We start from the raw sequence: 26,317 nt of genomic DNA, 5'->3' as shown, positions 1-26,317 counted from the left end.
AAAATTGTTCATACGAATGCATTTTAATCATGTAAATAAATGTAATATATTATTTAAAATTCATTGTGATAAAAAATAATAATTTATGTTTAAATATTAATAAAAATATTAACAATAAAATTACATTTAAATAATTAAATCTATTGTAAATCTATTGCCCCTATTAAATCCTTTGTAAATTTTTCATTCATTTTTTTTTCTTCAGTCTTTTTTTTTAATTTTAAAAACTAATTAATTTGTATTATTATGACTTCTACAAACTAATTAAAATATAATATTCTTTTCATTCATTCTAATCTTAACACGTTATACTTGTTGACAAAAATAATTACATAGTCATTAGAGAAAGGCACATATCACTATTTCATTCCAAATGCTAATAGAAGATATCAACATATTTTTATGAATTTAATATTTAACAGGATGAATGACCGTTGATAGATTTTCTTTTACATTTTATTTGTATTCTGTGCAACATTGGTCATGCATATGCATTTTAATTATTAATTTAAATGTTACATATAGATATAATATATATATATATATATATATATATATACACTTTTGAAATTCTTACTGACTTAAATTTTTATTTTTAAAATTGTAACCCAAAAATGTTATTTTTGAATCAAGCTATTCTTCAATTGATAGAAAAAGGTATCTACATATTTTTATAAATGTAATATTTAACAATCAGGATGAATGATCATTTTTCACCTATTGAAATAATTTAACAATCAGGTTCTTTTACCTATACTAATTAACAACTTCATTCAATTGTCGGCTCAGGCTACACCCACTCAATCAGGTGCTTTATAAATCCAAAAGAAAATTAATCAGCCTTGCCCAACTATCCACCCAGACATTTGTCAGTAATTGCATAGATCAAATTTATAAAAGAACAGGTAGAACCCGACGAATTAAGGACATCAACTCACTTCTCCTAAGTACATCAACTCACTTTTCCTGTTTGCCCCACTTACAATTAATTGTTAATTCCAACCAGATTGCAAATAGTGACAATACATGGAATAAATAGCTTAAATATAAACAAGAAAATCATCTCAATTTCAAAGATCTACTATCTATTTTTCTGGTTTTAACAAATAAAAGAAAGAACAATGTTCTAAATTAGGAGGTAATTATGTTTACAGGCAGGCAAAAAAACAAACTATTCAATATGAGAAATAGGGTAACATCAGTAATACAGAGGAGCGGGTTAAATCTATGGTACAAAATACAAACCTAATTTAGAGCATCTATAATGGAAAAGGTCACAACTCAAACCAAATATCTACCTTAACTTAACCGCAGTGACAGCTGACCGGAGAATTATGAAGATAAAATCTAGCTATTAGATGCCCACATGCCTCTAATTTCTGCACAGGTCAAATATTATTTGCCCAACTAAACTCACGCATCATCCTCACCGTCATCATCTTTATCTGCATCATCATCATTCTCAGCTTCTTCTTCATCTTCCTCATCAGACATGTTATTAATTACGTCTGTAATTATATCCTTCACCTCTGCTTTTCTATGCATTAAATCCATACCAAAGTGGGTACCTATAAACATTTCGTCACAAACTAGCTTAGTTTAACATATCATTCCCTTAATATTAAGGAGGACTTCTGTCAAGAAAAAGGACGTACCAAGTTGCCTGAGTATATCGGACAAAGTTGCCTGCATCAAGTATAAAATCGTATAAATAAGAACAAGTATATCATTACAAGGTGGGTTTGGTTGTGTTTGTTTTATAATAAGTTGTTTCAAAAACCATTTTATAAAATAACTTTCAAAAATTAATTTTCTAAAAACAAAAGTGAGAAGTGAAAGTGCTACAAAAAACTTGATAGAAAAATGAAACTAGTGCAGTTTTCTGACTAAGTAAAAATAAATATTAGCTCCGTAAACAATTTTCAAAAACTACTCTTATCAAGGAGCTTTTAATTTTATGCTTTAAAAAAAAGGTTTTGAATATAGGAAACAGACCCTGAAATTCCCAAAATTTGAACTATACATGAATTTCAGAAGTATTACTTACAGTATTGAAATCTACTTCCTTCAAAATATCAACAACTACAGCATGCATGTCCTGCTTGGTAGGTTCAGTCTTGGCCTTCTTATTACTTTTACTTTTCCCTACCGTTGACATTAGAAATCAATGGAAGAACAGGATTAAAAATAAGAGGAAACAATACTTAATATTACAATCTAAACTTAAAAAATTTTGTATAACTTGTTTAAATGTAATAACATAATATAATAGGGAAAATTTCTCAGACAGTTTGACAGGATCACTAAAGCAAATCAATCGTAAAAAATTAACTTCTGAGGAACCAGTATACTAATATCATACGGCTCGAAAGTAGTACAGAGGATATTAACTATATGCAAAGAGAGAACATAGTCAATTCACCTTGATCCTTAACCAAAGCCTTTGAAGATTTGTCAGTTTGTTTTTTGCTTGCAGCCTTCCCCTTAGCATCCTGCTTTTCACTTACAGTTTTCGGTTTCTTAGATGCAGGTTGCTTTGGCTTGGAAATGGAGGCAGAAGCACTGTCATGCTCAGCAACAGTTTTCTTTGATGTTTTTTTTGGAGTCTTTTCAATGCTCTTGGCATCTTTCACAGAGGTCTTCTTGACAGATGAGGTTTTATCTACAGTTTTGCCAACTGAACTCTCTTTAACAGCTTTATTGGAAGCACGCTTGCGAGACTTTGGTTTCTCTTCCTCTTCCTCTGATTTACTTTCCTCTTCACTTTCATTGTTTGGTGCAGGAACTTCTTCATCTTCCTGAGAATCATCTTTTGCATCTGAAATTTCAGCTTTATCATCTTCATCCTCATCAGAAGACTCCTTTTGCTTTTTCCCAGACTGGGAAGTTTGTTTTTGCTTCTAAAGTAAGATAAAATATACAAATGTGATTAAAATCAACAACATATGAAGCATATCATTTGCTTCACTCATGAAGTACCAAGCAAATTTGCCACCCAAATCATCCACCGGAAATAAAAGATAAAATTTAAAACAAAATATACGAAGCCAACACTAACTAATAATCCACACTATAGTCTATTCAAGGATAGAATATAAATATCCAGATGAAAATATTAAAAACGGCATCTTTGCATTCACAGTTGACAGAATACAGAAAATGAATAGGTATCAAAATTGGCATCAAAGCCAGAAGATCAATTCAGCAACAAACACAAAGCAGCTTGAACTGAAGAACATTTATTATTAAAAATCTATAACAGGAAAAATCAGCATTTGATAACAGCTTCACCTTTCAGTTTTGAACTAGATAAGAAAAACTCCACCTCCACAACAAGTGTGTATATTGCGGTTACTGAACCACAAGCATAATGACAAAGCAACCCATGAAGTTCGTAATTTCAAATTAACTCAAAAATCAAAAACTTCTGTACTTCAGATAGGGAAAAACGTCATTATAGGTTATATAATAAAGTCAACAATTACATTTAATGTTAATGAAATTCTGGTCGTTACCCCTTCACAATAAAAACTTACAAATGTCAACCAAAATGGTGAAACCCCAGTAATAGGCAAAGTATGGATCAATGGCCTAACAGGTATAATATTTTCAATCTTCAATGGTCTAACAGGTACAATATTTTCAATCTTTAATGGCCTCAACAAAATAGTAAAAGAATATCTATTTGACATCTACCACAGGAGACAAAAGTGATAATGTTAAATTAAAAATCAAACTCTAGAACTATTGTTTTAATAACTACCAACTATAATTAAGAAGATATTAAATCATCCACAAAATGCCACTTGAAAAAAATTGAGTTATATAGCAAGCTAGAATGCTTTCAGTATATAGTAATAACAAAATACCTTAGCAGGTATCTCTGTAGATGCTTCCCCTGGAGATTTGCTAGGGGCTGACTTTCTGGATCTCTTTTTACCTTTCTGTTAACGTAGAAGCAAATTTAAAAAAGTGAGTCATATAATAACATGGAATTATAGAACAAAAAAAACAACATATTACACCAGGTTAGGATTCATTGCACCTATAAAACAAGGCAGCCATGGATACTTACTTCATTGGAAGTAATTATTTTCATTGATCCATCTCTTGAATTAAAATTTGTCACAACCAAAAATGTTAAAAAATATAAGGATTGGACTCCAATAAGCATTTAATCACAGTGCTGTTTACAGGTGTTACTAATAATTATATGTTGTTAATTTTAGGAAACTTAATTAGAAAACAATTTCAAACTAAAATGAACAACCTGCGTAAGAGATGCTTTCAGTTTCAATATAGTTCAGCTGCTGAAATCATAGTACAACAATGCAAAACATAATTTGCATAAGGGTCAATTGACTAAAACAATGTATAAAGAACAAACCTGCTCTATATCAGCAAGTAGAATGTCAGTCGTAGCATGTGGGGACTCCAAAAATTCCAACAACTTTGCAGACAGCTCCTCCTGAAAGTATTCTTATTTAATAATTTAATTTTAAAAAGTACCAAGATTCTCTTCTAAAATGGAAATACACTATAACAATACTTACCTTTTTTGCATTGGCCTTGTTTATCTGAATATTAAGAACATCACAGAAGTACAACAACTTTTCTTTGACAAATTTGTCAATCCTCTCCTTTATTTTGGCCCTCTGTTTGTCCTGCCAAGAATTATAAAGCTGTGATCTTTAAACTATGGGGTTCATTACAGCCTCAGACACTCTCATGCTTTGTGAAAATATAACATTAACAGAAATGCCACCAACAAACTCTTGCGAACACTATTGTGAAGAAAATGTTATACATAAGCCTTTAAATAATACAAGTTCCCCTCACTATTTAACAAGTCTAATATAAATTTTACCAAAAAGTCAAAAAGTTAATTAGAAAGAGTGTTTGGAAGTTTGGTATTAACACTCCTCTTCATCGTGATAGAACGGAGGACAGAGATACTACAATAACTAACCAACAATACCTCATTTTCAGTCCATACGTAACCAGAAAACTGGCCTATGTTTCTCTTTAAATTGTGTGCCTACAAAAACATTAAGCAATAGCACTAATATTAAAGGGTTTGCACATCCTTAAGTGATAAAAACAACACAAACATATAAGGTACATCACCTTAGTTTTCTTCCCAAACAGTAAAGTATGAAGCATGTGCAGATTGTCATCAGGTTTTCTCTTTGACAACTTAAACGCCACTGAAACAGTTCATAAATAACTGAATTGGGTAACACTGATGTAGAAAAGGGACAATGACAGGCAAACAATCAAATTTCGAACTCTGCACACAATGATAATATTCTAAGCAATCCGATACCAGACCAATATTGCAAGACAAATAATAAAGAAAAAGCATGACATTGGGTTTCAACCACCAAGAAAATGTCAATCCAATGGAGTGAATTTACTAGTAACAGCAAGAATTCTGACACATCCTTCAAACAGTTAAAATTTGCAAGTACATGTTAGAGAACAACTAAATTCACTTCATAGAAAGTGAAGGAACCACAAATCCAATAACAAAACTTTGAAGACCTCATTGGGGAAATTATTCAGTTGGATGCTATTAAAACAGACATCAGTAAATGTAAAACAAGTGTCAAAAATACAACTCACATGAAATCATTACCTTCATATTTTCAAGTCAGACCTACCTAAAATCAACAAAAAGCAGCATTTCCCTGCCTCTAAGAAACACCACAGTGAGGGAGAAAGAATCTAAAAATACACTATGGCTAATCATAAATAACATGGTTGTAGAACACAACAGAGCATAAAAGACACAGTGGAAAGGGAAAGAACAGCAATGCAAACACCATAAACAGTAATAATCTATGACATCTCTTTAAAACGCAAATGCTGAAGCACCAGACCTTTTTCCCAAGAAACCGCATTACATTCACAATTACTTGATCCATAAGTCATCAGGAAGAAAAATTCAGCACAATCGGTTTAAACCGTTCAAGATGGCATGCCACAACAACAAGGAGCAAACAACAAAGCAGTAAGGAAGAAGAAAAAGACGCACCGTTCGGGATATCCTTGAGCTGCGTGCCACGTCCCTGAAACCCAAAGAGATCAAAACACGAACAGTTCACTCCAGTCCTCACGAGCCCAAAAAAACGAATAAATTATATGAACAATTAAATAAACAAAATGAAGCTATACCTTCTCAATTGTGAAACCCTTACTAGCAGAGGACCTTCCAGACTTCGCAGGCGAAGGCACAGAGAAGCGCTCCACCGTTTTTCTCTCCCTCATGGGTCTCTCACTCGTCGGCGTAACGGGATCCTTCTTCTCCGACGGAGCATCTTTCTTACTCTTCTTCGACTTATTTGGAGTCTCTTTGCTACGTCCCTTAGCCTTGACCGTCTCTTCTTTCTCTTCGGCTTCGTCATCCTCTTCTTCTTCTTCATCTTCTTCATCCTCGTCGATCTCCTCTTTCTTCTCAGGAGCCTCTTCCTCTTCTACTCCCGGATAGTCAGTTCTGTCCTTGTCCTCGACATTCGCATCCTCGGATTTGGCAGCGTCCTCGGAAGCATCTTTGTCGGGAATTGTAGGGTTGGGTTGGGGTTTGGCGAGGTCATCATCGTCATGGAGGGGAGGCTGGTTGTCTTCTAGGGTTTCGGTGGCCATGTTGGGAGAAGGGGGACCAGAAGGAGAAGAGAATTGGGAACCCTAGGTGGAAGAGAAACCCTAAAATTGGAGCGGAATAGAATCCTTTTGATTGGGATTGGAATTAGAAAAGAGAGATAAGGGGGGAATCACGAAATGAAATTGTAGTGTTGGATTGTGAGGGCGCGCTGGAGGGTGAAAGTATGTGCCTGGGGTGGTTTTCAAAATTTTATGCCAAATTTGTGAGCGGGTCTCACCACTCTCTCCCTCTCACTCACACTCACTCTTCCCCGTTCTCTTCTTTTCTCCCGGGCAAAACCACTTATTCATGTTATATTATATTATTATTATTAATCTAAATGAAAATAAATAAATCAATATTTAACAAAAAAAAAGTTTATAATTTTTATAGTACTGGAATAATTATGTTTATTATTATTAGTGAATTATTGTTGAATCTGTGGGCTATTGTACTATAGCCTAATGTAATGATGATTCTTTGTTTGGAACTCTTTCCATTTAAGGAGGTACTTGAATGGCCTGGCTGGCAGTCATGTCATGAGTAACATAATGCGGGCCTTTAGACATGAATGGGTCCATGAATTATGGGTATGCAATTTAATGACACAATCCTTTGGACCAACATATTGGACCCAAAGAGAGCTTGGACCAATTGATCAGAAAGAAGAAAAAAAACATATATATATATATATATATATATATATATATATATTTTATTTTTTTTTTTTGAGTACCCGCTAGAGTCTGTTCATTCCATTTAATCGTTTTCTTAAAAAAAATATTAGTTTTTTACCACATATAGGCTACATTATCATCTATAACTTATAACTATTAATAAAGGATTTATAATATTTTTTATTTTAAATGTGTATATATTTCCATTTTACTTTTATAAGCACAATCTATTTCATTAATTTTATTATCTACAGAAAAATTAACTACAATAAATAATAATTGTTTTCAACTATTCTATAATTATAACATCATAAAAATTAATAAGAAATAGTTATTTTCATACGTAATTTTTTATTTTAATTATTTTATAATTTCAGTATAAATTTTAAGAATAATATTTGTTTTAATAGTTACTATAATATCTAAGCTTTTAATTATATTTTTATTTTTCATTATCATAAAATATGATACGCATGTGATTTCACTTGGTATGATTTTTCTTATAATTATTTTAGGTGTCATATTTAATTTGATAATTTTCCTCTCAATCCAACAATAACGGTATAAAATATTCATATAATTTTGTGACTTTTATATTATAAAGTAAAATTAATTTAATTTACTATAATAAAAAATCATATACACTGGTACATATTGTATACGGTTTACACTAGTGGAAAATAAAAGAAAAATGCAATAGATTATTTGTGCAACAAAATCTATTACATATTAAGAAAGAAGGTATTACCAAAATTACTACATTATTCATTTTCTTTTATTAACATGTGCCATACAAATTAGTTTTTGTTTTTTTGTCATTTTAAAACTTTAATACAAAAGGATCCGGTTCAATCTATTACATTTATTACATTACATATTAAGAAAAAAATATACTACCAAAATTACTACATTACCCATTTTCTTTTATTAACATGTGTCATAAAAATTATTTTTTTCATCATTTTAAAATTCTTGTACAAAAGAACCCGAGTTCAAATCTTACAAAAATCAATTTGTTTTTTTTTATTCATTTATGATTTCAACTATAATATTAATTATAAGTAATATTATTTTTTATAATATTTTTATAAGTATTAGTATTTCTAATTATTAATAGTATTATTATTATAAATATTATTTATAGTGATAGTAGTAAAATTATAACCAATATTAGTATTATTATAATAATAATAATAATAATAATAATAATAACATTATATATTACTAATATATATTATTACTATTAGTATTATTAATATATTAGTTGTAAGACCTACTATTCTTTTCTGCCCTAATTTAAAAGGGGCTGCCCCAAATCAGTTGGGCCTAGAGCTGACCCATAAGGGTACAAGGATCCTAAACCAGCTAACCCACCCTCTTTTGCTTTCACTTTCAAAAAAAAAAATAGTTCTCTTAATTAGGGATGTCAACGGGACGGGTAGGGTACGGGTAGTAGCTCCCATGTACCCTACCCGCTGGATAAATATTTGCTCATACCCGTACCCATATCTATCGGGTATTCGTTATGCGGGTACTTGTCTATTTTTTCATATCCACGGGTATCCATGGGTACCCGCGAGTATTTGTAAAATTATTTTAAAAAAATTAATCATAAATTCAAATAAAATAAAATAAAATACATCATTGTCATAAAATTTAAATAAAGTTCAAATAAACTCAAGATGATACTTGTCCAAATAATTGTAAAAGTAAATATAAAATGACGTTCAACTCAATGGAAATTCTTTAATTAGTGTTTTAATCAACAAACTCACTTTCTCCGATTGATTCCTGAAACATGAACAAAATAAACATTTGACAACAAACATATCATAAAGGTCATTGTCTATATAAGGTTTGATGTATATGCCGAATTTCAAAGAAAGGAAAGAGAAGAATGTCAAGGGATGTAAGTTTAGCGGGTACGGGTATCTACGGGTATGAATACTATGATACCCGTATCCGCCCCATTAACATGCGGGTATCAAAAATACCCGTACTCGCGGGTAGCGGCTATCCATTTTTATTATTCGTTTTCTACCTGTTGCGGGTTTTATCCACAGATACCCATGGGTACGGATTTTTTTGACATCCCTACTCTTAATCCTTTATAGAGCAGTCGCAAACTCTCTGCTAGGGTTTGGTACTACCTTGGTCAAGCAAGCTCAATCGCATCTTTCTTGCTCCGCGTAAGTTATGCTCCAGTTCATGCTTTTCCCCTCTAGGCACATTTTCGCATTTATAGTAGGGTTTCGTGGTAAACTCCTTTTTTTTAAATCTGTTTCATTGTCTTGTTCAGTTCGCAAGTCCGTTCTTAGAGCTGTCGTGCCCACTGTTTAGAGCCGAGGCATTTTCTAACTATTTCCAGGTAAGGGAAGCTAGATCCTTTTGTATATTTATGAAATCTACCTATTTTTCCGTTTATTTTGTGATTAGATGGACTGTGTGTGCATATGAGCCGCTGGGAATGCCTGTTTGAACTGCTTGGGTGCGTGTGTGTGACTGTTGCACGAGAGAACAATGGTGAACACTAGTTTTCTCGCCCAAACGAGCCTGTCTCGCCTAGGCGAGATTAACAAAGGCTCGCCTAGGCTATTTTATGCAAGTCATCGCTCAGGCGACCAACTTGGTTTTGAGCGAGCAAACGTCTCGCTCAAGCGAGGGAAGTCTCGCCTAAGCGAGAATGCGTGTAATGCCATTATTCCTGTAAGTCGAGCTCTCGCCTAGGCAAAAGGAGCTCGCCTAAGCGAGAGTCCCTCTCCCTTAGCGAAACCTTTCTACCTGAGCGAGAAGCTGAGCGAGAATGTGGCTTGCTCTGATGTTTCTATGTTCTCAAATGTTGACTCTATGCTTGTATTAATATTGCTTTAAAAGTACGAATTGAGTGATTTTGTATGAACAAGATGAATTATGGTTTGTGGCTTATGAGTTTAACATGATTTGAGTATGATGTATGTATGGGATGATTCATGGGCTAAAGATGGTGAATTTAGGCATGGTTTTGGAATGGAAAATGATTGAAGGTTGGTTATAAATGTTGGCATGAGATTCATATGCATGGCCAGTACATATTGGATGGTTAAACATGATTGATATGTAGTTAGGGCGTAATCCCATGAGCCTCTAGGTGATACCTCATCGTGGTGCCTTAGTTGGTCGGGACGTAATTCCATGACCCTTGTTAGTGGGAGTTCATGATGGTGCCTCATCTATATAATTTAGTAAGGATTCAAGGTAAGGTTACATCCTGACGCTCTAAGGAGTTAGTTAGTCTCACATAGAGCGGACTGACTCTTGTGGGAAGAGTAGCAAGAGGCCTGAAACTCATTAAGGGCTAACCTTATGTGTGGGGGTTGAGACATTGTAACACTTAGCTCGAGGATGAGCAGCTCGGTAGAGTAGGGAAATCCACCACAAGTGCAACCATCAGCTGAATCCGACTAAATTATATGTATCTGGATGAGTCGTGTCTGAGTCCTAGTGTATTGTGTGCAAGTCATAACATGATTGATATATATATATATATATATATATATATATATATATGTATATATATATATACATATATATATATATATACCTATTGAAATATGAAAGTTGTGTGTGACAACATGATGAACTATTTTTCTACTCTAGCTTACCCTTGTTGCTTGTCTGTTCTGTGTGTTTGGTTTTCTCCTTTTACGATGATCATCAATTTATTGGTGTGAGCAGATGCGAGAAATCCTCGTGGCCAACAGGGTGATGGAGGTTTCGCTGCTTAGTCATCTGGACTTGGGCTCCACTCATTTTGTCTTCCTTAGGGCTACGACCCATGTATTGCCTAGTCTTTTAAATCTTATTTTGATTACTGTTGAACTTTATATCTTGTCTTTTTGGCATCGTAGCGTGCCTTGGATATTGTAAGGAGTAGTGCTCATACTATAGGACTGCGCTACTATATTATTTTATGTGACATTTCCATTAATTAGTGTTATTAATTAAATGGGGTGTTACATTAGTAGTAAAGTTATCACAATTATTAGTAATATTAATATGTAATATATTAATTTTATTATTATATATTATTGATATATATATATATATATTATTGATATGAAAAAAAAATTACTAAAAAATTATTATTATTATTTTTATTTTTATTATTAGTATTATTATTCTCACTATTATCAATAATAATAATAATTATTATTATTATATTATTATTATAATTACTATCATATTAATTTAAAAAATTATATTCCAAAAATATTATTTATTAACCATAATAATTATTATTTTTATTATTATCCATAGTTGTTATTATTATTATTATTATAAATATAATTGTTTATCATTATTATTATTATTATCATTATTATTATATATTATAATTATTTTATTTTTATATTATTATTATTATTATTATCAATTCTAACTATAATTATTATTATTATTTTCGACTCTAACTACAATTATAATAATTATTATTATTAACTATAATTATTATTATCGTTATTATTATCAACTATAATTAATGATCATTATTACTATAACCTATAAGTATTATTATCATTAGATTTAAATATGTTTTTGCTCCTTCAACTTTTAGTCAAAATTGAAATTAGTCCCACTTGAAAAATGTAAGACCCACTTTTATTGAGTGCCCTAATGTTAAAGGCTGTCACATTGTTCAAGTGAGCTCAACCTCTGTCTCTCGTTCACATAAGTTAGTTCTCGAACCCAGCCTTTCTAAGTTGTTTTCGTGATTTATGTCGGGACTCACTGTGTGAATCCAATCTCCTTTGTCGTGCCACTGTTTCAGTTCATATATTTGTCCTTGGAGCTACTGGTTTCACTGGCTTAAGAGTCGAAGTCCAATATTAGCCCTTTTCTAGGTAAGGGAAGCTAGTTATTTCTATTTTATGTGATTAATATTTTGTGAAATATGAGAAAAGATTGGGGGGTTGTGGTATATTTTGAGTTAGGGGTTCAAATATTCTTGAAACTGTGATATTTGACGTTATTTATCGTATTCTGATGCGTCGCACAGTCGCTGGGCGAGTATGTTTTTCTTATATGCGTAGTTTTAGTAAAATTGACTTTCCCGACTCATTAACCATTGGATTGATCTCAAATTTTGACATGTGGTTCATAACATGCTATTTTATGGTTTGACCGGTTGGATCGTCGATTAGATGTCCGTAGCTTGAGAAATGTGTCACGCATTACTGCAATGATTTTGGTTTCGTGATAATAAATTTTCTTGGGAATTTTGGTGTAAGAATTATGGTTGTGGGTTGTGCTTGATTGTATGGAATTGAAAGTACTTAAACTTTGGCACTCATTTATTTGGGATGAATACTATTTTGTGATATATGTAAGTCTTGGTATGCATTTATAAAGTATGAGATGAATGAATTTGCATGAGTGATGTGATTCATGGATTGTGAATGATGAAATTGGATAAATCTTGGCATGCGATTTCATTGAAATGGTTGGTTATATATGTGGTCATGAATTCAGTATGAACAATAATACATTGATGGCATGGTATTGGTATGAGGTGAAGTTCTATATCCCCGAATTGGGAAGAATAGGATGATATGAAATCAACATGGAATATGAATGAGGATGGGTTGCAAAGGATGGCGTGAGGTGTTAAATGCATGATCAATATTATTTGTTTGTTTGGAATGTGATTGGTATGTTGTCAGTACGTAAATCCATGAGTCTCTAGGTGAGACTTCCTGGTCGTGCTTCAGTGGTCGGGACGTAATTCCATGGCCCTTGTTAGTGGGTGTCCATGGTGGTGCCCCATCTATATAACTTGGTAAGGATTCAAGGTAAGGATCGCATCCTGACACTCTAAGGAGTCAGTTAGTCTCACTTAGAGCGGACTGACTCTTGTGGTGAGAGTAGCAGGAGGCCTGAAACTCATCAAGGGCTAACCTTGTGTGAGGGAATTGATTCATTGTAACACATAACTCGGGGTGAGCAGCTCGGGGGTGAGCAGAGGTATCCACCACAAGTGCAAGCATCCGTCGAATCCGACCAAGTTATATGTTTCCGGATGAGTCGAGTCGAGTCTTAGTGTATCGATTTGAAGGTCATAACATGCTTGGATGATATATGTATATTGGACTGTGAAAGTATATTTGATTGCATGATGAAATCTTTTTGGCTCTAGCTTACCCTTTGCTTGTTTGATTGCCTTGTATGTTGTTCTTCTACCTTTGCGATGATCATCAATTTATTGATGCGAGCAGATGCGAGAGGTACTCATGGTCAACAGGGGAGAGATGATTCCGCTGCATAGTCTACTTGGGTTGGGCTTCACGTTTTATTTGGGCTTTTCTTTAGGGCTAAGGCCCATGTATTGTATTGTCCCTAAGGCTTTATTTCGAATACTGGCTATCTCTTACTCCTTTTGGGTTGTAGGCATTGTAGTGAGGTTTAGTATTTTCTTTTAAGTACCTTGGCTCTTTATATTATCCGGTGTAAGATTTCATTTAATTATGTTATTATTTAAATGGGATGTTACAAAAACCTTGAACCAATTTAGTCTCTCATATTTAAAAATGCATGGATGTAGTTATTTAAACCAAAATATTTTAAGTTTATTTGATGTGTTTCTTAATTAACATTGAAGCGAAAATGTGTCAACAGATGTAAACAGACTAATAGACTAAAATACTATAATGAAATGTGTTTGAAACGTCAAATAAACTTAATATAATTAAGTTAAAAGGACTAAATTCACAAATTTACAAAGTTGATGTACTAAATTGGTTCAAGGTTTCCAAGAGGGACTAATTCCAATCTTCACTTCAAATAAACTTAATATAATTAAGTTAAAAGGACTAAATTCACAAATTTACAAAGTTGATGTACTAAATTGGTTCAAGGTTTCCAAGAGGGACTAATTTCAGTCTTCACTAAAAGTTAAATGACCAAAAACATATTTAACCCTTATCAATATTATTAACTATCATTATTTCTATTATTATATTACTATTATTATTATTATTACTATCATTATTATTATTAAGAAATATAATTATTATTATTGTTATTATAATTATTATTACTTATTATTATTGTTAGATACACATTTTACTTATACTTATTATGTAGGAATCATGTTTCAATTACTTGCCGTTTTTATTTGTTTTGTTGTTCATTTATCTTTATATTTGAACAATTATTTCAATTCAAAAAAATAGTTACTAAAATTAATAAAATAATAAAATTGAAAAAATAATTTTTCTTTTATAAATAAATATTTAAATTTAAAATATGATAATTAAGAGGATAGAATTGAAAAAACAAAAAAGACACCAAAGATGTTTATCTCTTTATATATATAGTTGTATTATTATTATTATTATTATTATCATTATTATTATTATCATTATTATTATTATTATTATTATAATTAGACAAACATCTTAAGTTTATTTACTTCGGGATCATATTTCAATTACTTGTCCTTTTTATTAGTTTGGTTGTTGATAGAGATGACAAATAAACCCGTCCTAGTGGATATTGCCCGAACTTCGTCCCCGTTTTAAAGGAGAATCCCCGCATTGACTAGGTATGGATATTGGTACGTTTAACACTTTCAATTTAAGTATTCAATAGCATAAATCTTTCATTTACTATGTAATATAAAAAATATATATTTTTTACTCTATTACTATTAATTTTTGTTTAATTTGAATAACTTTTTTGTTTCGCTAATTTTTTTCTCGTTATTTCGCAATCATTGACTATGTTGATATTTGAAAAGTTTGCTTAGATCTCTAAGGTATTTTTCATCTTATCATACCCTTAATTATACATTTGTTTTTCTTTGTGTGATTTTATTTAATAGTCTCTTAAATTTTTTCTAAGACACACATTTGATAATTTTTTAATATTTTTATTTGTTGTTTATTTTTATCATGTAGAATACTATCTTTATATATTTTATATAATTATTTTTTATTTTCTAACTCATTATCAATCATACTATAATTTTGTCACTATAATTGTAAAAATAAATTTTATTTATTATAATATAAAAATTTAATCTAATTGTTATGTGTAGAACCCTATAAATGATGTTTTAAATTTGATAGTGGTTTAAAAATAGTGAGACTTGATTATTTTAATATTAAAAGGTTTTAATATAAATAGAATTATTATAAACGAGTTTCATTATTTTAAAACACATTATCTCTCTAGAAACCACTTTTATAGAGTTCTTTGACTTCTTTCTAGGAGTTCAGTCTCTCTAGGAGTTCTGTCTCTCTAGTCATCTAATGGACGAATCGAGACCGTAGGATTGATCCTCTCGGCGAGCTCTTCAAGTTCGACCAATCAATTTCTCTATTCGTGTAAGTTGAATTTCAACCCTTTTCTCTAACTAGGTTTTCGATCCCACATGAGTCTCCTTTTTCAGATCACATGAGTTTTTTTTTGTTTCCCTCTTGAATCCTTGATGATAAGTGATCATAGGGATATGATTTGATTGTTTTTCTGATAATTGTGCGTGTAGATAGAGTCCTCTGAAGCTTAGGAGGGGTTTTGGCATTATAGAGCAGTTTGAGTAGATATCATTAGGTAAGGGAAACTAACTTTAAGTTTGTGTTTAATTGAGTAATCTCTAATTTGTGAAATTCTCCTTGGATTGTTGGTGTTCTAAATTGATATGATTTTGATTGATTGTTTTTGTATTTAAAATTGAGGGTGATTCTTGATTTCTATGTTGTTGCTTGAATTGGTAATAATTTGGAATTTTAGGATCTAAGCCATTGATCAAATTGGTATCAACTCCATGGTTTTAAAGACTATTTTAAAGCAATATCTAAAGGAGAAGTACCAATTTGAGCTATGAAATAGGCCTAGATTGCCAAAAACTGCAAAATTGATGTTGCTGATATATGATACAACGCTAAGCCTCACGTGGTAGCGCTAAGCGCTCATTTTTGCGAATCAATTGGCGTTGAGCGCTGGCCAGGTGACGCTAAGCGTTGGTTTTTGCGAATGGATCAGTGTTGGATGCCACTTTTTGGCACTAAGCGCTACCCAGTTTTTCAACACTGCATTCTATTGGTAAAATGAAGATTCCCTCTTCGTTAACCGTCGAATTAAGCTGAAATTTTGACAACTGATCCTAGGCACGTGATTCTTCATTTTGACCGATGGTATCTTTGTTTTGAAGTCTGGGTTAGATAAATGGTTTTCACTGTTTTGATGTACTTTATGTATGAATATGTTTGAGATTGTAATTGGTTGATATGTGAATATGAAAATGTGATTAAAGATGTATATGATTGGTTTATATTATGAAATAAAGGTATGTAGTGAACTGTTGTAAGGTATTTCCCGGGTAGGAAATCCCATTGGTGATGTGTTTCATTAGGGTGTGCCTTGACAATCAATATTGTTCCATTTTTGTGAAGTTATCCTGAACTCTGCTAACTATTCATTCTCACGTAGAGGAGAATGGTTAGGTGGTAAGAGTAGCAGGGGGTCTTGTCATAAGGATGGTTCCATTTTTCTTATGATTATAAAAGGGATTAACCATGTGGGTGGTAGCTCAGGGAGAGCAGCTTATTTCATTATTTCACCACAGGTGCATGACTTCACTAGTCTGACACAATAGCACCTATTTAGATAATATTGAGTCTAGAAGAGTTTGATTCATAATATGATATGTTATGTGGTTGTGCTATATTTGTTGAATATAGAAATTTGTATGCATATAGACTATTTTATAATGCAATTGTAGTCTCCTATTCAGTTGGCTTACCATTCTTAGTGTATTCTCTCCTTTGTGTTGTTTGTTTTCTTTTACAATGATCACCTTATTGGTGTGAGAATATGAAGATGCAGGTGTAGTGGTACCTTTTGTGGTTGAGGTGCTATCAGTTTGGGCGGTCGAGCGAGATTTGATCATGTTAGGTATAGTTTAGAAACAGAAGGAATAGTAGTAGCTTGAGAAATGTATGTGTGTGATATTATTGTAGTTCTATATTATATGACTATACTAATATACCATATACATTGGACTATCTACTTTATATGAATATTCATAATAAAATGTTTTTAAGCTGTTAAAACTGTGATGTTACATTTTGGATTTTTTTATCACCATCTAAGATATATTGAAGCATGAAAGGTACACGATCTATGTTAAAATTTTATTATTATTAGTTTAATATTTGTTCTTTGTGTGATTTTGATGTATTATAATTTCTATTAGTATATAATAACGAGATTCATTTTAATTTAAAATTTTGATGTAAAGAGACATTTAAAATATATTTTAATTTAAATATATGTTTTCCTTTTATATTTTTTAAAAATATTTTTAAATTTTATCAACTGGGTTCCATTAATGCTTGCAAATCTAATAAATATTTTGATTCTCATGAAATTTTATTTGATATTCTAATATGAAATATATACAATTATAATTTATTTATGAATATTTGATATCGGAGAAACAATCCTTCTTTTAATACTATGTTTTCTTTACCGTGATTTTTTAATATTTTATAAAAAATAATTAATTAATATCGAAACATTAAGAAAATGGGTATGGGTATGAGTACGGGAATATATCCGTCACCCTGGTGGGAATGAAGATGAGATAAAAGTTTGATACCCAATGTGTTTGAGTACGGGGACGTGGATGATTTTTTTTATGGGGATAGGTATGAGATAGGGAAACTCATCCCCGCCCAGTCCCGTTGCCATCCCTAGTTTTTGATGTATATCTTTATATATACCTATATAAGAATTGTGTTTCAATTACTTGCCCTTTTTATTTGTTTTGTTGTTGATTTACTTTTACATTTGAACAATTATTTCAATTCAAAAAAATAGTTACTCAAATTAGTAAAATAATAAAACTAAAAAAATAATATTTTTATAATTAATAAATATTTAAATTTAAAATATAATAATTAAGAAGATAAAATTAAAAAAAAAAGAGGAAACACATTTATCTCTTTATGTAGTTTTATTATTATTATTATTATTATTATTATTATTATTTTTGTCATTACGCTATATTATTATAGTTGTATTATTATTATTATTATGATTATAGTTAAACACACATCTTGCTTTTATTTTCTACAAGATCATATCTCAATTACTTCCATTTTTTATTTGTTTTGTTGTTCATATATTTGTGTGATTATTTGAATATAAAAAAATAGTTATCAAAATTAGTAAAATGATAAAATTGACAAATAACTTTTTATTATGAATAATTATTTAAATTTAATAAATAATAATTAAGAAGATAAAATTGTAAAAACAAAAAAGATACAAAAATGTGCATATCTTTTTATATTTAGTTGTTGTATTATTACTACTATTATTATTATTGTTATTATTATTATTATTATTATTATTATTATTATTATTATTATTATTACTACTACTACTGCTATATATTATTATAATGGTATAGTTATTATTACAGTTAGACACACATCTTAATGTTATTTACTACAAGATCATATTTCAATTACTTATTATTTCTATTTATTTTTTTTGGTGCTGATGTATATCTTTATATATAATTATAGATTATTATTATCGTTAACATTAATCTTAGTATTAACATTGACATTAATATTTATAACATTAAAATTATTATTATTATTATTATCATTCATTTGTTATTATTGGTATTATTATTATTTTTATTATTATTATTATTATTACTATTATTATTATTATTATTATTATTATTATTATTATTATTATTATTATTACTATTATTATTATTATTATTACTATCCATAATGGTGTTATTAGTATAAGTGGTTTTTTAATTTTAAAAAACGTTATTATACTAAATAATTTTTCTAAATAGATTTTTAATCTTTTAAAAATATTACAATTTACAATTTATATTAATATTATTAGTATTAATATTTTTAAAGGTTATATAAATATAATAACAATTATATTATTATTCTAAAAATATTTTAAATAAAAATTAAAAATAAAAAAAATGTGTGTGCACGGATCATAGACAATTATATTTATTTCGTAAAATCAATTAACTACACCATATTATGATATCAATTTTATTTATTTTATTTAAAACTGGATTTACAAATTCATTACTTTAATAATAATATTTACAATAATATAACTTAATTTTCATGATATTTATTATTTTATGTTTATATTATTATTATTATCACCGATTATAACTATAATAATAATAATTATTATTATAAGCTCTAACTATAATTATAATAATTATTATTAACTATAATTATTATTATCATCACTATTTAACGTCCCATTTAATTATTAAGCGAAATTAAAAGAAACGTCACACAAAGATAGTCCTGTAGCGTAGACCATGGGGTCCTTTACACAACCCCTACAAACTGGGCACACCATGATGTCAACGGGAAACCAGATAAAAGTATAACAAAAGGAAGTAGAACAATAAGGCCTAAAGCAATACATGGGTCATAGCCCTAAAGAAACCCATGAAGAAAAAGAATAAAGTCCAGCCCAGATGGCTAAGTAGCGAAATCGCCATTGCCTTGCTGACCACGAGAACCTCGCCCATCTGTTCCCATCAATTAAATTGATGATCATCGTAAGAAAGAACAACCACATACAAGACAACCATACAACAAACATGGTAAGCTAGAGTAAAACAGTTCATCAAGTAGATACATATCATCACATAATCCAAGCATTTCATATATCATCCAAACCATTTCTGACTTCTTAAACAATACACTAGACCCTGACTCGACTCATCCGGATACATATAGTCTGGTCGGATTTAGCGGATGCTTGCACTTGTGGTGGATACCTTTGCTCACCCCCGAGCTATGTGTTACAAGTGTTACAATGATCCATTTCCCTCACCACAAGGTTAGCCCTTAATGAATTTCCGGCCTCTTGCTACTCTCACCACAGGAGACAGTCCGCTCTAAGTGAGACTAACTGACTCCTTAGAGTGTCAGGATGCAACCTTACCTTGAATTCTTACTAGACTATACAGATGGGGCACCACCATGAACACCCACTAACAGGGGTCATGGAATTACGTCCCGACCACTAAAGCGCGACCTCAGAAGTCTCACCTAGAGACTCCAAGGAATTACACACTAACACAGACTGAAAATCATACATCACAATGAGAGAGCATTAATCATGATTACAATTTCGTACCCACCCCTGAAAATGAATCCTCATTAGTATCACATGTTAAATCCATACCACTGGTCATTACCACCCCATGAGTCTAGGGCCTCGTCTCATATCAATATCATGCCTCTTCAATTCCAACCCACTCATCCATTTCACATGCCAAGATCCCTTAATCACATTTATACAATTTATAACACAGATCATACCATGCCTTTCAATTCACAAACTTCATACCTCATACAAAACACATCATAACCAACAATCAAATTCCCAATTTAAGAGAGTTATCTAACCTGCAGCATATCTCGCTCAAGCCAAGAGCCCTCGCTCAGGCGAGAGGGGTATTCTCGCTTAGGCAATAGACCCTCGCTTAGGCGAGATCGCGACTAATGCTGGGATTTCCTCGCAGGTTCGCTTAGGCGAGTCCTGGCTCGCTTGGGCGAGACAACCTCTCGCCTAACAGTGGCGTCCCTCACTTGGGCTAGACCACAACAACATTCCAGGCTTTCACTCCTCCTTGCTTAGGCGAGTGGCTCTTGCCTGAGCGAGACTGGCCTCGCTCAAAACCAGAGTCGTCCGCCTGGGCGAGGGTTCGCGAAACCCTGGTTTCTCCTACAGGTCTCGCCTGGGCGATTTTCTCTAGCTTGGGAGAGATTGACAGATCTCGCCACTGCCTTTCCTGCAACAGTCACATATCCCCACCCAAACAACAGTCCAAGATCGATCACACATTCATCACAGACATACAGTTCATGCAATACCCAACAAATATAAAAACCAGCCAAAAAATCGTTCAAGACTCGAAAAACTCTAACTTCCCCGTACCTGGAAAGCTTAGCAAAGACCCCAACGACATGACCACGAGCACAACATCTATAAGGATGAATTATAGGGCTGAGATGAGAGTGGAACAGAACAAAAAAAATGGAGTTAACCATGGCTCTTAACTACAGATTATGAAAAGGTGATAAAGGGAACTAGCACGAACTCGAAGGACACTTACATGGAGCAACGAAACCTCCTGGCTCGACGTAACAGCGGAAAAAGAAACCCTAGCAGAGGGGGTTGACGACTGCGACTCAAGGTTCACTAAAAAGAGTGGAAGTATGAGTTAGGGCAACTAGGAGTGACTTTATCTGTTGGGCCAGCCCTTAGGCCCACTTACAAGGGCAACCCTTTAATTTAGGGCAAGAAAATAAAGAATAAATTTAACGGGCCTTATATTCTCCCCAACAAGAAAATTTTTGTCCTCGAAAATAAAGACTCACCAGACAAACAGATGTGGATGTGATTTTCTCATGTCCTCCTCTAACTCCCAAGTTGAGGCACCTGTCCTCCGATCCCATATGACTTTAACGAGACTAACCGCTCTCCCTCGACGTTCTTCAACCTTACTCTCCTCTAGAGTGATGGGTGGTACTTCTACGGTGAGGTCTTCCTTGATCTGTATATCCCCGGTGATGAGTTCAAATTTTTGCCCTCATTTAATATTTAAATTTGGGGATTTAATTGAATTTTCTGTGCTTAAAGATTGATTTAATTAGGATTTGTGATTATTGGATTTATTGAGTAAGTTTGGTAAAAGTGGCGTAAAAATTGATTTTAGTTGCATAAAATATTATTGGATATTCTAACGTTTGTTAATGCAGCTGAAATTTATTTTTGGTCAATTAATAGTGTGATTTTAAATATTCAAAGTTACAAAATAAGTCCAAAATCAAGAAATTCTGAAAAAGAATAAATCAGGAGCTAAATGCACCCCCATATTTTATTTGCACACTCCTCCCTCAAGTGGACCACAAAAACCTGTTCTGCACCCCCAGTTTTCACTAAGTTGCACCCCTCCTACCACTTAAACTCCACTAAACCAGATCATGCCATGTGGCAATCCCCACCTCTTAGAATTAGCCAACCAGAACAAGCCACGTGTCATAATCCTACCCTCACCAAATTAACCAATCAGATTCTGCCACGTCATCACCTTCATCTCCCAAAACCCTAACCCTAATTCTCTCCTCTTCTTCCACCCTCCACGGCAGCCGCCGCCGCCAACCTCGCCGACCACCACGCCGCTGCAGCAGTGCCGCCACTGTTCCGTCACCACCGTCCCTGCACTTCGCCGGAATCTGCACCGTGACAGGACCACCATCTTCTTCCTCGCGCACAACCATGACGGCGCCACCACCATCTCCATCTTTTCCGCAGCGCACGCGAACCAGAACAACGCGCAGCTTCTCGCCGCAGTTCCGTCACCACTGCACCAGCAGCGTTCAGCCACGACCTCCGCACCAGATCTGTTAGCCACCGTGAGTCCCGCTGCCGCCATCGCGCAAGCTCCATTCCAGCCATGGCAGACGCACCGTCGAACCATCTCCAAAACAGCAACAACCTCCGCGAGCACACTGCCAGCGCGAACAACGCGCATCTCCTTCTTCCTTGTTCAATCACCACCGCAAAACACCATCACTGCACCAGATCGGAGAAGAAGAGTTCGCCGGAAAACGGAGCAGCCGCCGTCACGAGGGAGGGAGAAGAGTGTGAGAGAGAAACCCTAGTTCTGGAGAGAGACGCGCCACGTGTCAGGCTGCTATTGGACAGTCAAACTGGTCAACTGGTCAACTCTGGTCAACTGGTCAAAGTCAGCAGTCAAATTCTGGTCAATTTTGTAAAAATGCTTAAATAAGAGGGACAGAATTGGAAATTGGACAGAAATTGAGTTGTTAATTAATTAAATAAAAATAAAAGATTTTAGCAACTGACAGATAAAGCCCAAAGTCCAGTGGAAGCCTATATAAAGAGACTTAAGGGAGCAGAAGAGGGGAACTGACAAATTTTACAGCTGACAGCTTAGACACTTAGAACTCTTTGGTTTTGGCAGATACAGTCTCCACCACATCTCTCATTCTCTTCTTTTATTTTCTTTCTTTCATATCATCATGTATTCCATCAAAGCCATGGAGGGCTAAGCTTTAAGGGTTGATTCCACTGTAATTTCTTAAATGGATTCTGAGGTTAGATGAATTTATATGTTTTGTTATTTTGATTATTGTTGTGGTTTTTGTTTATCTATGTCCTTTGCTTCTTAATCGAATAGAGAATAATGATTTTAAATCTACATGCATGCTAATCATATGAGTTAAGAGGTTTTTAAATAAAATTGAGACTTTACTTTGATTTTGTTTAGAAACTTTCATTTGATTAAATAAGTTTTTGCCAATAATTGAGACTTTAATTTGATTAGAGGTAATTACTTTAACTAAAATTAGTCAAGACTTTACTTTGATTAATTAAGTTTTCTATTTGGTAAAGAAACAAAGGAATAGACATGATTAGGCATAGTAAAATTAATTGAGACTGTACTTTGATTGAATTTACTATGGACAATTTAAAAATTCTCACTTTTAATTGAGACTGTACTTTGATTAAAAGTGAGGATGCCAACAAATGAATTGAGTCTTTACATTGATTGATTTGTAAATCAACAACAATAATTAATTTAACAATAATCTCTAGATAACCAATGAAGAATCTTATTTAGAAAAAGCAGTGGAATTGACCTATTTACTATTACTGTGTTTACAATCTTCCGTGTCATTTTCTTTGCATAACAAAACCTCCCCTATTTTTATAGTTGTTAGTTTTAAATTGCATTTTTGAGAATCAAATATTTGAGATCAATTCCGTATTCGTTGTGAGACGACTCAGGGTTATCTTAACCCTAACTATTTTCTTCACTACAAACTGGCAATACTGAAGTTGCTAAAGTAGTGGTAATTTGATCGCCTAACAACAGCGATATCAAATTTGGCGCCGTTGCCGGGGAATACGGTTAGTATTTCTTTTATTTTGATTCTGTTTTTATTTATTTATTTTATTTTATTTTATTTTTATTTTTATTTCATTTTTATTTTTATTTTTATTTTGTAGTATCTAGTTTTCTGTTAATATATTCCAAGCAAATTTCTATTTTTGTTTTGATTAAGAATTTCTTTTAAGAAATTTTTTGAGACTAGTTTGGTAAACTCTGTCTAGGAAAGACTTGGTATTTAAGTTGTCCACTGTGACGCACCTCTCTTTTCTGGGAGTAGACCCAACGACATCTTAACTCATTTCTTTCTTGAAATCTTTCTCCAAAACAAGAATAGGAAGAAAAAAAAAAACACACAGGGAAACACTTTCAGGTGGACTGCATAGTGCATGACTCGGGCCAATCCGGGTCAATTTTATCAACTTGATTCAGAACTTGAAAGGAACTTGCGTAAATCACGTAGGAGACTTGAACTTAGGTGTTCTACTGAAGGAGCACCGTCATCATCTGAACCTACCACTGAAAGTGTACCACTAGAATCACCTCCGGTGATTAACATATCTTCTGATCCATCACCTGAACCAGAAATTCAAGAAGATAGAATGGAAGAAAGAACAATAAGAGAATTGGCTTCACCGGATGCAGCAATTACACAAAACATGTGCATCCAATATCCAGATGGAGAATGTGAGCTTAAGTCTGGGTTAATCCATCTTCTACCCAAATTCCATGGATTAGCAGGAGAAGACCCGTACCATCATTTGAAGGAATTTCATGTATTTTGTTCATCCATGAGACCTACGACAGTAACAGAGGAACATATCAAGCTTAAGGCTTTTCCATTCTCATTGCAAGATGCCGCTAAGAATTGGTTATACTGCCTTCCGCCAGGATCCATCAATACCTGGGAAACTCTGAAAAGATTATTTCTGGAAAAGTTTTTTCCAGCATCTAGAGTTGCTGCTATTCGCAAAGATATTTATGGGATAAGGCAACAAGAAAGAGAAAGTCTTCACGAGTATTGGGAGAGATTCAAAAAGTTGTGTGCTTCCTGTCCTCATCACCAAATAAACGAGCATCTCCTCATTCAATACTTTTATGAGGGATTGAGTATCATGGATAGACAAATGATAGATGCTGCAAGTGGAGGGTCATTGGTGGACAAAACGCCAACAAATGCAAGACAATTGATTGAAACTATGGCGTCGAACCATCAACAATTTTCCACAAGGAGTAATTCTATAACTCTATTGAAGGGAACCCATGGAGTAGAAGCTTCATATGTTGCAGATCACAAGAAATTAGAAGGGAAGTTGGATGACTTAGCAGCCATGGTAAGGACCTTGACAGACTTACAGAAAAAGCCTATCCCTTCTACTTTATGTGGAATTTGTGCTTCTACTAATCATCCTACAGAGGCTTGTTCTATGTTAAAAGAGACAGGGACGTTAGACAATGAACAACCTCAGGCATATGCTGCAAACATCTATGGCAATAATAGACCACCTCGGCAGCAATACAACCATGATTTGTCCTCCAACAAGTACAACCCAGATTGGAAGGAATATCCCAGCCAGAAATGGGGAAATCAACAGCCTCAACACCAACAAGTCTATGTTCCACCTCAACAGAGGCAACAACCACAACCAACTGCAACCTCTGGTGATTCAAACATGGAGGCAATGATGAAAATGATGGCTGACATGATGAAGGGACAAATCAATGAGTTGAAACAGATGATGGAAGCAACCAATCAAAATTTACAGAACCAGATTGGACAAATGGCAAATGAGTTAAATCAGATGAAGTCTCAACAAGGCTCGAGCAATTTGCCTGCACAAACTGTAATCAACCCGAGAAATGTAAGTGCTATTACTTTAAGATCGGGTAAGCAAATACAAGGTCTTGGGGATGCCCAAGAAGATGAAGATAAGGACAATGAAGTTGTACCTAATGATGAAAGAGGAAGATCAGATGAAGCAACACAAGCAACATCTGAGATGCCTGCACCCAGTGATA

General features: G+C 33.0%; 1 protein-coding gene across 1 annotated transcript; it reads right to left on the bottom strand.

The window, feature by feature from the left end:
* Nucleotides 1-1,064: 1,064 nt before the first annotated feature.
* Nucleotides 1,065-6,919, bottom strand: LOC114163311 (DEK domain-containing chromatin-associated protein 1-like). The gene is made up of 11 exons (XM_028047539.2): nucleotides 6,178-6,919; nucleotides 6,038-6,071; nucleotides 5,128-5,207; nucleotides 4,979-5,038; nucleotides 4,554-4,664; nucleotides 4,388-4,468; nucleotides 3,870-3,944; nucleotides 2,423-2,900; nucleotides 2,048-2,145; nucleotides 1,656-1,686; nucleotides 1,065-1,568 (listed from the first exon to the last, which is right to left on the bottom strand). The coding sequence occupies exons 1-11, from the start codon at nucleotides 6,643-6,645 to the stop codon at nucleotides 1,414-1,416; spliced, it is 1,671 nt and encodes a 556-aa protein (XP_027903340.2). The 5' UTR covers nucleotides 6,646-6,919; the 3' UTR covers nucleotides 1,065-1,413.
* Between the last annotated feature and the right edge of the window lie 19,398 nt (nucleotides 6,920-26,317).

This window comes from Vigna unguiculata, chromosome 9 (genome assembly GCF_037176805.1).
Source record: "Vigna unguiculata cultivar grain cowpea cultivar isolate G323 ecotype 2 chromosome 9, ASM3717680v1, whole genome shotgun sequence".
Lineage (NCBI taxonomy): Eukaryota > Viridiplantae > Streptophyta > Magnoliopsida > Fabales > Fabaceae > Vigna > Vigna unguiculata.
The sequence above is the reverse complement of the archived record's forward strand: the minus strand, read 5'-3'. Positions and strand labels throughout refer to the sequence as shown.

Excerpts from the sequence above, each read along its gene's own strand:
- LOC114163311 (XM_028047539.2), bottom strand. The coding sequence starts at position 6,645 with ATGGCCACCGAAACCCTAGAAGACAACCAGCCTCCCCTCCATGACGAT. Across the intron at positions 6,072-6,177 it reads AGGGTTTCACAATTGAGAAG|GGACGTGGCACGCAGCTCAA; the intron begins GTATAGCTTCAT and ends TTTGGGTTTCAG. Across the intron at positions 4,665-4,978 it reads ACGTATGGACTGAAAATGAG|GACAAACAGAGGGCCAAAAT; the intron begins GTATTGTTGGTT and ends AATTCTTGGCAG.